The sequence below is a fragment of the Lycorma delicatula genome, chromosome 7 (assembly GCF_047948215.1).
Source record: "Lycorma delicatula isolate Av1 chromosome 7, ASM4794821v1, whole genome shotgun sequence".
Lineage (NCBI taxonomy): Eukaryota > Metazoa > Arthropoda > Insecta > Hemiptera > Fulgoridae > Lycorma > Lycorma delicatula.
In genome coordinates, this window is record NC_134461.1 from 120,917,057 (window position 1) to 120,932,885 (window position 15,829).

Genomic DNA, 15,829 nt, shown 5'->3' on the forward strand with positions numbered 1-15,829 from the left:
TGAAATTAGATAAAAATGGAATCTAAAAGAGTATTTTCATTTTTTTTTGAAGATGAATTTCTGTATTGAAATGGAATAAATTTTTGGAATAAGTCTTTGGACGAATATTTACGACTATTATTATGTTGGATCACATTGTTAATTAATCTTCAAACTAAACCCGTAAATATACTGGAACACTATTATTGTAATCGTGCTATTTGAGTATTGTAATTGTTATTGCTCGAATGAACCATTCTATAAAATAATGTTCTCTACAACAAAACAGATGTACAAATAAAGACAATGCCACTAAGCACTGTGTTTCAACGCTTACGTGAAGCGACTATACATGTTGCTATCAACGGAGATTCCTATCCGTTTGAAAGGAAATTCTTTTATCCTTCACAAGACTTCTCCAATTCTGCTTTTATTTTAAATTATGTACCAAGTGGTAACGTCAAAAAATATAGAATAGTTACTGTTCATGTAATCAGAGAAGTATAACGCTCGTTAACATGATTTAGTCCATTCTTTCTCAAAGTGGGCGATAACGCCCTCCTTGTGGGCACTGGAGGCCTTCAGGGGGGCGATAGAAAGCCCCCAGAAAATTTGGGGCTTTCAGGCGGTCTAGAAAGGCGATGGCTGATTATAAAAAAAAAGAAAAGGCCAAAATTATGTTTTCCTGGTATTATTAAATACCAATTACACTAGTACAAAAAATTAAGAATTAATTTAGAGAATTTTTTTTCAATTAAAAAATTAAAGGGACAGCTATATTTTAAAATAAAAAATGCTTGTATTCAAACTGCTTTAACTTTACAACCAAGAGTCTTAGAGTGAGACGAATAAAAAAACGTTTGAATACTCTACTTTTTGACAGTATACTTCAGATTTCAAAAATCTTCAAATTAAAAAAAAAGCCAGTGAGAAGAAAATATATAAAAACTTTTTCTTGGTATTTAATCGTGCGCATGGAGGAACGAATTTTTTTCAGTAAAAATTGCTGAAGACAATAATTGCAATTGCTGTTTTTGAGATGCGCTCTTAAAAACAGCAATTGCAATCAATTACTGTTTTTTACTGATTCTAAGTTCAACAATTTTGGGGGCGCTAGTAATCTTTTGATTCTCAATGTGGGCAGTAGGTGAAAAAGTTTCAGAATCAATGATGTAGTCGATTACCTTTTAATTAAATTACTATACTTGACTATAGTGGTATCATCACATTTAGAATTAAAGTATGATTTTTTCTGTTAATTTTATGTACTTACTTTTAGAATCATTTTGTAGTAGTAATACTTTGAAACATTCCGTAGTATGTAAAATTTCAATGGAAACTGTCTATTCATTATTTAATTTCAATTTATATATAAATAATTTTTTTTTTGTTGACTAGTAATTTTTCTTTAATAATATTCTTATTTTATTTAGTTTTTTGTTGAATTTTTACTTTTTCGTCCATATAGGAGCTGTAGTTATATAGAAGAAAAAATATGGTGATCACTCAAAATTGGGCATAACCGGTTGCCACCGAATCTTGATGAATTGATCCCTAAGGACCCCAGAAAATCGTAAAAATGGCGTCGAAATTTCCGCGACAAAAAGTGCGTACGTATATATGTATGTACGTATGTTGGCGTGTAAATCGCCTTATATCTCCAGAACTGCTTGACCTATTTTCACCAAACTTGGTTATATTTCTATTGTAGGGCTGTTAAATTTTCCGTTCAAAAGGTCAGCGGGTGAGGGATACAGTGGTAAAAACGAAATCATCTCCAGAGCTTGATAATTTTGTGAATATTAATAAACAACTTTTTAAAAAAAATTTTGCTAAATTGTAGCCCCACTCCAAAAAATAGTAATAATTTGTTGAAAATAGTAATGTTGTTGAAGGCAGTACAGTGTGTAAAACTGCAACGATTTCGTTGCAGTTTTTATTATTAGCATGTCGTTGGATCCGCAAATTTGTTCTCCATCAAACTTAAAATTTACCATTTTATTTAAATATATTTTTTGTTTATTTAATTCAATGATTAAGCGCACGCGCATACCGTATTTCCTTCGCGCGGGTGTGTTGGTACTAGCGCGACCACTTTAAATAAATTTGTACATTTAATTGTACCGCTCACCTGTGACGTCACAACTTAACAGACGACTGTCCATCTAGTAAGTAGAATGCAAAAAATATATTTAAATAAAATAGTTTGTGCCTTGCATCAGAAAAATCCGCGTTATCGGAAAGTCCTGCAACTGTGTTTTAAACTTAGCTATAGACGTATACCGAATTGGATAACGAATAAATAAAGGAAATAACACAAATAAATGTAGATTTTATGTAAATACAAATAAATTATAATTTATATATTTATTCTTTTTACATATTGTTTCATATTTACAATTTTTTAAAATTATTACATAATACTCATTAGGAAAGAGATACAATTTTTCAAGAATTTATTCTTACTTGACTAGATAAGTGATTAATTTCTAGTTACAAATAAATAGTATTTTGAAATACAAAGTAAACCGAAACAAAGTAAAACGAAATAGTCTATTTGATATCTTTACAAAAAAAATCACAACTGAATAAAATATTTACTCATTTTATTCGAATGTATCTGCAACTTTTTTTTTTCAATAGATGGTACAGTTCTTCAAACCTAATGAAAATTAATTATCCCATCACAGATAGTTAGCCGTGAGTACATAATGCGGGTTTGATAGATCTGTATTTGTTTAAATTTTATCACAACTATTCAGTACTGTCTTATAGATAAATAATGTATTAGTATTTTTAAAATATTAACAGCTCATAAAATTATAATTAATACCGATGAGTGGTATAATATTACCATCAAAAGTAGTTATTACCATATTTATGGCTTTAAAATGTTATTAATATTACGTTACTTGATTATTACTAGGTTATATGATTTCAAAGTGTCATATTAATTTGGTTAATTTTTATACATTTACATATTTAAATTATTTAAAGAGTTCTTTGTGTGGAGGGTTTCATTACTAAATCTGTAAAAATATTTTACAAATGTTGTAATTATACAGAACCCTTAGTGAATTAAAACATTTTTCACGCACTGATATTTTTTCTCGACGCAAATTAAAATTTATTACGCGATTTTAATAAATTGAAATCATTTTCTTTTTAACCTTTGTTGTATTTCGGGAAAAGTTTTACCTTTAGTTTCAAAAACGGCAAATAATGTGAAAACGAATGAAGAAAGACCACATAAACTAAAGAAAAAGAACATGTAATGAACTCCAAAATTAGTTTTAACAGGTATATACATTTTGTTTGTTAAAAATGATCCCAATGCGAATACTATTGACGCTACGGCAGCCGCTTTTGATTTTACGTTCGACGGGAAAAGTTCAGAAAGTAATGTCGATGGAATAACACCGACTCCTATTCCTTGACATAAACCGAACCCTAAAAGCGATGCGTAAGGTAACCATCTCATTACATCTAAACTCGGGACGAGTAGATAATATAATCCCGTACATCCCATACAGATGGATATTCCGACGGATGATACAAGAAGTAAAGGTTTTCTGCCTAGACTATCTACCAACGGTGTGGCAAGGAAATTTGCCATCGTCAGTATCACACCAAACGCCATTATAATTTCATTTTGTCCTAATACAGATAATCCAGATGAAAGGGGTAGTGTTGTCGAGGAATAAGATAAAGCGCAACTTATTCCGGTCAGTCTTTGAAAAGCTGAACTTACCATTACTATCGCCGTCGCTTTCCTGTTGCTGGGAATCGTTATCAAATCGGAATACGAACCTTTTGTTTGCATTTCTTCTTCGACGTTATCTTTCATCGCCATTAATTCTTTATCCGTCTGTTCACCGCTTTCTCTTAACCATTCTAGACTGGCTTTCGCTCCGGAGTATTTATCGCGCATGAGCAAGGAATACGGCGATTCCGGCATCCACATGAAAGTAAGAAAAAATAAAATGGGAAGTATTCCTAACAATAGATTTAATGTACTATATGATACTAACGGTCCGGCGATGAATATCAATATTGAACCTCCCCATAAAAATCCAGTCATTATTGTACTTAATGCTCCTCGTACGTTTACAGAAGCGATTTCACCTAAGTACATAGGACATATCGTAAAAGTAACTCCTTTACCGACACCGCTTAAAAATCTTGCAAAATAAAGATAGTAACGTGAACCCGTCGGAAAAGTAAGCAACGAACTCATTAGAAATAACGGTCCGGTAAATAGTAGTAATGTTTTTCTTCCTAAACGATCAACTAAAAACGCTGATGGTATAGGACTGATCATATTTCCTATATCCAACATGGCGACTGCCCATGAAGCTTCTTCGGGGGTTAAAGTAATTCTTGCTTCTCCATTAAGTAATTTTTTCAACGCAGGAGATGGCCACGCTATCCAGCAGCCGGTCACAAACATACAGAGGCATGCTGAAACAAACAAAGAAAAAACCTTTTTAACTCTTGTTATATTAGACTTAAAATTTCAATGATCATAAATCTAGTATAAAAATATTGGAATTGGGGAAAACGTTTCTTCGTCATCGCCTGGGTGATGGTTTTAGGATCTATCTCATAACTCTGGTGGTAATATTAATCAAATGTGATCCAATATCATAAGGTGTGGCACAAAACCGGTTTTCAGTCTCTTAAATTTTTATGTCAATCATGGATCTCTCTCTTCTCGGCCAATGACTGAAAAAGTCGATGAAATAATGGAATAATTGAACAAGAGCACATTAGCTGTTTTAAATGCGAAAAAACTCTGTGTTTGGATGTCACACGATTTAGCAATGAAAAATTTAAAGAATCGAATTTTCTTCTGCAAATTTTTTAACGAATTGATACATTTTTGAAACGGCTTACTACGGACGAAAAATGGATCACGTACTCGGAATGATAAAAAAACGGTTTGACGCCAAGAAAAGTGATGGTGTGTGTGTGTGTGTGTGTGTTTGTAAAATGGATTGTTCACGATGAGTGCTGCCGCTCAGTCGAACGATTGATTCTAACCTTCACTGTCAGCAACTGGAAAAATTACACCAAGCAATCAAGATAAAGCGACCAGAATTGATCAAAAGGAAAATTATCGCTTCCATCACGATAACGCCCGACCCCACGCACCTACCATTTGTTTCAGTTTCTATGGAACTCTCTCAACTGTATAAAAGTGGCTTCAAAAGAGGACCGTGAAAATCACTTAGTTTTTCTTTCATAAAACACAGGAGTTTACAGACTGGATTATGATTTTACCTCAAAATGGCAAAAGAGGTGGTGAGGTAATAGCTTTAATAAACTTCATTTGAAATGTAAAAATCAATCTTGTTTTATTATTGCATTGAAATACGAAGAAACGTTTTTCCAATTCATTACATTTTACTGCCTTATCTTGGTTTATAGATTCTAAGTATTTATATTTTCTTTAATCAAGTATCTTTTTTTCTTATGATCAATACACTGTAGGTATTTCAAATATAACATTTTGATTTTTAGATATGTAATTAAACTAACTTAATTTTGAAAGAAAATCAACCTAAAACCGTTGTCATTTAGTTGATAAATTTTTTATATATGCTAGTCTTGCACCTGGTACCAACTCACTGATATAACCAGATTATAGAAATTACAGAGAAGTATAAATAAATATGTTTGGCTATTTTATCTCAACATTCACGAACTTTGAGTATTTTTTGTTATACTCATTGATTTTAAGCAGTAAATAGATTTTAAATGTAAACAATACAAAAAGTAATAGTAAAGGATTATAGTTTAAAAATTAAAGTCTACTTCATTTGCATTTATATAATTTTGTAAATCTAAATTTTGAAGAAATTGGTCATTCAAGAAATAAAATAGAATTAAATTTTTTTCATTAAATTACAATCATTGAAAGATTATTACAATTTAACAAAAAATACTCAAAGTTCGTGAATGTTGAGATAAAATAGCCAAACATATTTATTTATACTTCTCTGTAATTCCTTTACTATTACTTTTTGTATTGTTTACATTTAAAATCTATTTACTGCTTAAAATCAATGAGTAATATATTTTTAATAGCTGAATCGCTTAATCTATAAAATTTAAAATGTTCTCTTGTTTAATTGGAGTTGCTCGTGAGTTCTCATTTGATAAAAATTGTTTTTTCTACACTGTATTAGTTATTTATTAATAGAAAATATTTCTTATTACCATTGACGGCAGAATAGCATAATTAAAGTTTAGTGTGTAAATATTTACTAATATGAGTTTTATTTTAATGTTATCTTTCTGTACCATAAAGTACAGTAAAAAAGTTTTTTACTACAGTGGCTTTGTTTATTTTTATTTATGCTCATTATCTGAATTTTTGATGGTTATATTGCTTGTATGAGATTACGCATAATCACAGTAATCTATTGCAACAAAATCATAAATTAGTTACAGTAATTTACTTGATTGAAATCATGCCATTTCAATTGTAAATAGTTTGCTTAATATAAATATATATTTCTTAATATAAATATTTATTAATGAGCGTGCCTTCTTCACTTTTGACGACAAATTAATTTTATGTATTTCATCACTCAGGATTCATTTAATTAAAAAAAAATTAAAAACGTTTCTTAATTTATTGTAGAATGGACTTTTGCAACAATCAATTTTCAAACTGAAATTATTTCTTCCAATTTTTAGGAACAGGTTTTTGTCATTTACACGCTGTGATATGATATTTAGTACTTGGAGAAACACCTGATAGTTCACCCTAACCTGCGTAGTATTTTATGGCTCCTGTAAGAAAACGAAAGATTTTCCTACATCCGCCACCCGTACAAAGTTATTACGTAATTAATTAATGTCCCTAAGCTTACAGAAATTGAATTTTGTTCAAAGTTTTATCGAAGTTTGATAAAATATTTACGTAATGTAGTCTAATTAATTTTTCATTAATGTAAACTTTTACCGCCAGACTACAAACGTATCATTTAGGGAAAATTTGTTTGTTCAGTTTAATGATAATAATTTACTTTTGTTATTATTTTAAATAATTATACTTTTTTTTTTAATTAAAAGTTAAGCGATAAATGTTTATTTTTGTTTATTTATTTAGTCGTTATAATGTTTATTTTTGTTTATTTATTTAGTCGTTATGATTGCTATAATTAGCTTGTTTTTTATGTTAGTAAACGTAAATCTATTCATAGCAAACTGTATATTACAACCAACTTCCCTATTAGATAGTGTATTAGTTACACTTCCCTATTAATTAGATAGTGTATTAGTTACACTATCTCGAAGTTTTCATTCATAACAATCTTGGGGTGTACTGTATATGGGTATATATTTATTTAATTTCCGTTCAACATGTGAACAATGAGCACTCCACCCCCTTGATCACAATGAGGTTAGGATGATATGTAAATGAGGTGAAAGTTATACATACTCAGGCCGACCATTCCTGAGGCGTGTGGTTAATTGAAGACCAACTAACTACAAAATTAAACCCGTATCCACTTTCTAGTAGTTCTAACCACGGAACCTTCGACTTCAAAAATCAGCTGAGTGAGTGAGAAGTTAGATCCTTTACAAACTCGGGCCGACCATACCTGAGACGCTTGGTTGTCACCCCAACCACCAAAAACCAAGTATTCCAGTACGAATAAAAGAAACTACCTTTATTAGAATTCAAACCTGAGAACTGTCGACTTGGAAATCAGCTGATTTACGACGAGTTTTATCACTAGAACAACCCGGAAAGTTAATGAAATCGGATTCCCAATAATGTTTCAAATGAATGATTAATTAAGTTTTCATTGATTTTCATCGATTTAATAGCTAATAAAAATTTAATAGCTAAGTATCTAACATTGTAAGTTAAAAAGTCAGATACAATTACGTTGATACCTTTATTTATAAATTATGTGCAAATTATCAAATTATGGGCAATAATAATTATAAACTAACATCTGTCCTTTTCAGATGCGTTTATTTCAAATAGCTATTGTGTATTTAATATCTGTGGCATCCCCTCCACTGCTCTTAACATCACTCAGCGACTTCTCCCACACCAGCAACCGAAGTAGTGTATTCTAAAAGCCACATCTTGCACCGTATCCAATGATGTTACTATTACAGTAACGAATTATGTTCTGGTAATTTGTTATTAAAAATTATTTATCCCTAATATTTGTTCAAGATGTACATAAAGTAATTTATTTTATTATTTCTTCAAAGTGTGTGTTTAATTACGTTAAACTAACGTAAGGTTTTGCTATAAATACAGACGCAATGACGTAATACAAAGGTATATGAAATGAGTTGAAAATTATTTTTTATAGCAACCAGTAGCAAGTGTTCCGCATTCCAGTTTAGGAGTGGAGTTGAGGAGGCAAGCAGAGGCAGCTTGCAGGGAGGACCCGCCTTAAAAGTTTATATAAACTTTATATAAAAGTTTATATAAACTTTTAAGGCATATAATAATGCATATGATAATTATCATTCAAATTACTAAAGTTTATCTCTACGCATTGTTCGTTTAATCGTATTTAAGTTAGAAATTTCTATATTGAGAACTAATTGCTAAATAATAATAATTTAAAATTTAAATAAATTTTTCAAAATTCAAAAAAAAATTTCTCTTTAACCTTGTAAGATTATCAGATTTATTGTCAACCTTTAAGTGCTTAAAAAATTAGGATGTTTATTAAAATTTTGTTGATAATTTGGATTGAATTTGATTTTCTCTTCTTTTATAGTATAAATTAAGGAGATCTTTTTTTTTTACTAATGAATTTTCATCTAAATATTTTTTAAACTGTCCTCTGATATCTTAAGTGATGAATAATTGTTTTTGTGATTTAATTTAGGCTTTCCTTCATTGTGAAGAACATATGAGTAAAAAGACAAAAGTCACGTGGTGTCCACATCAGATTTTTTTTTATTGTGTATTATGTAGTACCATAATTTAAGGTAATTAAGTAATAATGAACACTGTACGGTGGTGATTTAAAGTGCCGATTAAAATAATTTAAAAATACGTATTATATTATTATATATAGAAATAATAATACAGAGTAATTTATTTTCTATGGTCTGAATGATTTGCTGTTATCATGTCGTTATGCAAGTTTTAATAAATATATATTACTCTTTTATTTTTTTTAAACAACTAAGACTCATCACGTGTAATCTAATCTGTAGCTAGCTATTAATTTCAATGTCGAATCACGTGTCTTTAAATTTTTTTAAAATTAATTTTCTTTGTTAAATTTCTTCTTTTTACATTTTTTTGTTATTATTTTAAATAAATTGTAATAGAAATATTTATTGTCAGTTTTTATGCAGTATAATCACTGCCTTAATTGAATGGTTTTATAGAACGAGATTTCTTTACTCGGTTGACTAGCATAAAATGTGATGCTAATTTATAAATCCTATTCAAACGCTTATGTTTCAAACAGCTAATACATAAGATGAGTATCGTTCATAATATGCAAGTATGTTTCGTTTACTCTTTGTTTGCTTAATTGTATTTAAGTTAGAAATCTTTTTAGAAGAATTACCAATATAATTAAATTCATTAACTTGCCAACAAAATATTTATCTCTCTAAGCTCATGAAAAATAAACGCACACAATAGATCATTCTTTAATTATACTGTTTGCCAAAGTTATCCTAGTGTGATTTCCGTCCCGTTAAGGTAGGAATGTAACCGAGGGGAGATTGTAACGTGTTTATGAGATAGGTTTACGCATATATTTAGTTATTAATGGAGAGGATGTATACAAAATTACGAGTACTTATTGCGATTATTCGCGTATTGCATACACTTTATTTAGTGCTACTTGCTACATATCAGAACAATCAAAGGCATCGGAAACTGTCTTTCGCGCATCCATTTTGTGCTCTAGGATGACTTTGATAAACTATTCATATTATACAAATGTAGCATTGCTTCAAAAAGTATTGTTTTTTACTTCCTTGTACGAAGTAAAGGAAGTGTTGTGATCGCGAAAAATTTCGGTTTTCTGATTTCAACGGAAATATCCATTTTGGCCATCCCTGAAACCATTTTGACTAGTTTCGGCGTGACGTGTCGGTACGTATATCTCGCATAACTCAAAATTTGGATTTGGGCATTTTCTTATCTGCAGTAATAAGCCCTCATTAAGAGCTTTTTAATCATAAGCGGTGCTTATTTTTATTAGTTCCAGAGTTATAGCCAAATAAAATTTTAATTAATAAAATATTTGGATCTTATTAACCTATTATTTGGATCTATTATTAACCTCTGATTGTAAAAAAAATTGCAATAAATAATAATTCAATAATAACAATAAAATGAAAATACGACAAAATAACAGAAGTTAATGAAATAAAATTTGTCTACTAGTCATTTTTTTTAAATGTGTGAATATGTAATGTAACTGGCGTAAAGGGTGTCCACATCAAATTTTTATTCAAAATAATTATGTTTCACTCCAATAAATAATTCTTAAATAAATGAAAGCTAATCTTTAACACTGACCTTTAAAATAAAATTTAATTACCTTTTTCAATCGGGCTAGATTTCTCTGTTTATTTTAAATATTACTATTATTATTTTAAAATGAGTTTACTGTAATATATGTTATCAAATTAATTATTACACAATAGGTTAATAAAGTTTAATTTTATCTTATAATTATAAAAAAAAAACAAAAAAAAACAAGTAATGATTAACGCGTAAATTATTGATAAAATGTTTTAATAATTTTTCAATTCTTTTTGCGTTGCTAAGAGATTGTCCCGTTTTTAAATTATAGAATTTTTCCTGTTAGGTTTTGTTGTAGTTAGATACTAAATTAACAGTTCTTAATTCTTTTCACGAAGAAGAATGATTTATTTTTTATCTTTTCCGTTACATCAGGTATATATTTTCTTTAACTTTTAATGTTATTCATGATTTTTATTTCTATAATCCACTTATTTTAGCTTCCAATTGTAACGGTTGTAGGGGACGTTCTCCAGAAAAACTTACTTCCAAAAATAATATAACTCTTACGAATAACAGACATCCCATTTAAGGCTTATTAACTGTGGTGAGGAATGAAGTGATTTCCCGTTCCCTTTGTAACTGAACTAACTAAATTATCATAACAGGTTGCTAAGCCTACTAAAATACAGGTTATATTTTCACATACAAATGATATTTTCACACTGTTCATCACAGTGAATGTTATTGCTCTTGGAGAACACATTTTTTAACTGTGTTACTTGTATCTCATATATTTTATCAACTACAAGAAAGATTCTGAGAGATAATGGAATATGATTAATCGTTTAAATTCTGTAATTGTTTCCTCTTTGTGAAAGACTATGTGTTATACATACTGCCTCCAATTAGTAGGGGAATTCCATAGTATAAATTAATAAAATTGAAATGAATAGTTTTGATTCTTTACAAATTTAAAACAAATATATTTAGGTGATCTGCAGGAAGGCGATTGATTAGAAGTGACGTAATTTTTAATTTTTACTAATAAATATTTCATCGGATGCTCTTATTGTAATGAATGGGGCTTTACTATTTTCACGAGTTACTTATGACTTACAGAACGTAGATTGTATAATACCAGTTAAGTTTTGTCTCTTTTTTTGGAATCCACTTTTTTCAATTTTTTTCTTCCAAATCAGTCCGTATTTGCAGAGAAATTATAAATATAATTTAACCAAACTTAACCTACGAACGTTACTCTCGCTAACTAATTTTTTGTTTCTACTGGTCGATTTTATTCAAACATATGTCTACCAAATGTAACTGAGAGAGGTCCAATATAAACAATATGCTTATAATTATAAATATAGATTATAGATATAATCTAACCAAACTTATTGTTAATTAATCCGGGTCGACTTTTCCTTAAAAGTACCAATTATTGTTTAATCTATTACTCGGTTCAGAACTTTGAAAAAGATTAACCTTTTTACATTTTATGGAAATCTATGCATATTTGTCAAATATTTTAATTTAATCATTGAAATCCTATTGTTATTATAATCACAGTTTCTGGCTTATTTATATGCTTGGATTTTTTTATTATATATAATTTATTATTCTAGATTTATTGTCGTGAAAATTTCTAATATATACCTATTAATGTTTATTTAATATTATGTTATGGCATTTTGTTTAATTTATTGATTATTGCTAATTTAATTGGTATTGATTTCTTTATTATTAATTATATAAGCTGTCCGTTTGAAAAAAAGAACACATCGCGATGTCCTGCAAAACTGAAATATCACATATTGCATTTGACATTTAACAGGAGGGTAGAAACGTCAACTTTTTTTTAATGAAATTTTAATACAGCTAAATGAAGTTATGTATGTTTGTTCATACTAAACAGCATTAGTCATATTAGCTTCCATGCTGATAAAATTAACATTTTTTTAATAAATTCTATTAATTTTATAATGAAATAAAATAACTAATAAAATATTTAATTATACGGTTCAGTTGTGTTGTCGTATTTTATTTCAAAAGTACTAGAAAACGGAAATTTAGAACTCTTTACGTTTAAAATTAACTGTTTATTATATATTTATTTTGTTTTTTAAGATAATTATGTTAATATGAAAACTATGTTTTTTTTTTAAATTCTAGTTTTAAATCTCTACAATAAAATTCAAAACTAACGCTTTAATTAAATTTGTTAAATAAAAGTTAAAAAATACATGTTACTAACTATCTTTAAAAAAAAAAAAATATTCTCATCCCCGATATTAAATTGAATTATTAATCTCGAACAAGTTCATTAAAAATTCTTTTACTTATCTGGATTTTACACAATCTGGATCTTATTTACACAAATTAAATTAGAGTAAATTTAAAAAAATAAATCTTATTTTCCTTGTTATTTGTTTCTATTACTTAATTTTTTGTTCTTATAACTTTAAAACTTTTTATTTTTCAAAATTTATATTAGTATATTAAATTATATTAACCAATTAAGATTAAAATATTTATTTTAATTAAAAAGTTAGATGTATTTATTTAATAATAATACCTGATATAGCAACTGATGTTTCTCTGAATACTCCCATTTTCACTGTTTGTTGTTGACCGCTCCGGTCGTCAACGTGGCTCTGATATAAGTTATTACAACACTGCTGGTCCGGTGGTATTGGACTATTCTTATCAGTTTCACCGCCATTTACGTTAGCTGTTTGTAGTTCCATTTGCATTAACTGCCTGTAATAAAAAAAATTCATTTTTTCGTTATAAAGATTAGAAAAAAAAAATTGTTTTTTTGTATTAGTATAATTATATAAAGTATGAAACAAAAAAATGTTTTAGCAATTAATATTTTCTTAGTCGTTACAACTTAATATTTAGTTATATATGTTCATGTTTCAAGGTTAGTTAAAAGCAGATGTGTTTATAAATATTATCTACATAGTGCGCTTCAAGAAAAATAAAGCTTGTCTTTAAATTTATGTTGTTACACGATCCAATAATAAAAAGAATTATTGAGCTTTACATAGTTTTTTAACATTTTCAAACGCTTTTTTTTAATTGCGTTGTTGCGAATTTTTGTTTATTTATTCCAGAAATAAATTTAGAAGGTGTAACGCTCCAGACTTAGCTACCAGGAAATAGAATAATTTATTTTAAATATAATATCTGGCAATTTTGAAATACAGGTTATCGAAAAAGATTGCAGCAATTTAAAAAAAAAAACATCGTACCTCAGAGATAATCAAACGAGTATTTTTTTTTTTTAAATTCACCAACTCAAAACGTTTTTTTACATACCTCAAACCTACGGATCGTTTTAAACGTGTTGAATTCGCAAGTAAAATGCTTAATAATATTGACTATGACGTAACATTTTAAAAACATGTGTTACATATATATTTTATATATATGAAGCGACTTTCCATGGCAGTGGTTGTGTCAATCGGCATGATTGTAGGATATGGGGATCTCAGCAACCCAATAAAATTATTGAGCATTTCAGAGAAAATCCAACAAGAATAAAAATGAGGTGCGGTTTGATGTCTGATCGTGTGATTGGCCCATTTATTTTTCACGAGCCTACTATTAATTTGGCAATTTGACCAAATTGAACAAGAAAGTAACGTTGCTGTAATGTTTCAACATTATGGTGCGCCCCCACACTTTAGTCTAGGCGTTCGAGGCGCTCTTAATAAAATATTTCCTAATCGTTGGATCGGTATGGCCGGTCCTGTGCTTTGGCCTTCGAGAAGCCCAGATTTGACAACCCTAAATTTTGTTTTATGGGGATACTTTAAAAACATTGTCTACTGTGAAGAAATGAGGGATGTACAACATTTAAGACAACAGATCACCGTTGCTCTTGTCATAGTTACGCCTTCGATGGTTCAGCGAACTTGGCCAGAAGTCGATTATCGGCTGGATATTTGCAACGTAGTTCATATTGAAACATTCTAAGTTATGTATAAAGACTTTTGGCATTGATGATTTAAAAAAAAAAAAAATACCCAATTGATTATCTCTAGTAATTTCTGAGATACGATTTTTTTAAATTACAGCATTTTTCGATGACCTGTATATCTATAAAAATATAGTTAAATTCTTGTAGAGTTTGATCAACAAAATTTATTTTTATATCGTTATTTCTAATAAATCTTTTGTTTAAATTCGTGTGAAAAGAATAGATGAACAAGAAGGATGTTTTTAGTATTACTTGTAATTATGGGTGTATATATATATATATATATATATATATATATATATATAATGTATATATGTGTGTGTGTGTGTGTGTGTATATTATTGTATTAGTGTTTTACTTTTGAAAACCCCATTTAATAACTAGACCTTGAAAATATTTAATATTAGTGACGAAATATTTGTACTTTAATTATAGGTAAATGTATTTTTTTAAATATTAAGATATTGAATTATAATTATCATTGTAGATTTCCTGTTATGATTATATAATTTAAAAAAAATAATTTTAACGCATTTACTTTCAGGCTACTATAATTACAGGTAAATGCATTGTTAAAAACAATTTTAACACATGTACGAAACGAATTAAAATAAAGTTTCCTGGTGTTAACAAATACAATTCGGTGATTAGATTGTGTTCTATGAAATAAAAGTCCATTTTATATTTAAGGTTAGAAGAATCAGGAACACGTTATTCAGATTTTATTAAATGTGACTTGATCACTGTTATGATTTTTTGTAAGTGCGTAGTTATCTCACGTCAAAGAATTATTTTTCAAGATTTTATTCTAATAACCTACCTTTTTATTCTTTCCCAAGAATCAAAATGTAGGATTGTTTCCTTTTCCTTTAACACTAAAATTTCTTTTTTCACTCTGATACAAAGCGGAAGTCGAATAGTTTAAAGTAAAATATTTTTTTTACGTTTAAAGGTGGAAACTGTACAATCTTCTTACTGACTAGATTCCGGAGAGAATCTTACTAAAATCTTTTTTTTCTAACCCTTTTTCGTACCGTTTTTAATTGAAATTATCAAAATAAAGATACAGTGCTGTCATATTATTGTTGAAATATATGGATTAATAAAAAGGTATTTTTCCCGACTGCGGTGTTAGCAGTTAAAAAAATCTGATGTAGACACCACATTATTCTTGACGCCTATTAAATTACACATTTAAGTAAACATTTTTGTAAAATGAAAAGTACATAAAATTGTATTTCATTAATAACTTCTGATATTTTTTCATATAATTTATTTTTTTGTTATTATTGAATTATTATATATATCGTAAAGATTTTTTACGATGAGAGGTTAATAGATCAATATAGGTTGTTAATATATCAATATATTTAAAA

General features: G+C 28.5%; 2 protein-coding genes across 6 annotated transcripts in view; one reads left to right on the forward strand and one right to left on the reverse strand.

Moving 5' to 3' along the window:
* Positions 1 to 15,829, forward strand: part of Dys (Dystrophin) — a 1,915,508-nt gene that overhangs the window by 499,301 nt on the left and 1,400,378 nt on the right. The gene's annotated exons all lie outside the window — the stretch shown is intronic.
* The window catches only part of LOC142327578 (facilitated trehalose transporter Tret1-like), a 58,802-nt gene continuing 45,294 nt past the window's right edge, over positions 2,322 to 15,829 (reverse strand). For all 3 annotated transcript variants that reach the window (XM_075370752.1, XM_075370750.1, XM_075370749.1), the window contains exons 2-3: positions 13,041 to 13,225; positions 2,322 to 4,440 (exon numbers count right to left, since the gene is read on the reverse strand). In XM_075370752.1, the coding sequence (XP_075226867.1) occupies positions 3,134 to 4,440; positions 13,041 to 13,218 (1,485 nt within the window). In that variant the 5' untranslated portion in view covers positions 13,219 to 13,225 and the 3' untranslated portion in view covers positions 2,322 to 3,133. The remainder of the gene's footprint in view (positions 4,441 to 13,040; positions 13,226 to 15,829) is intronic.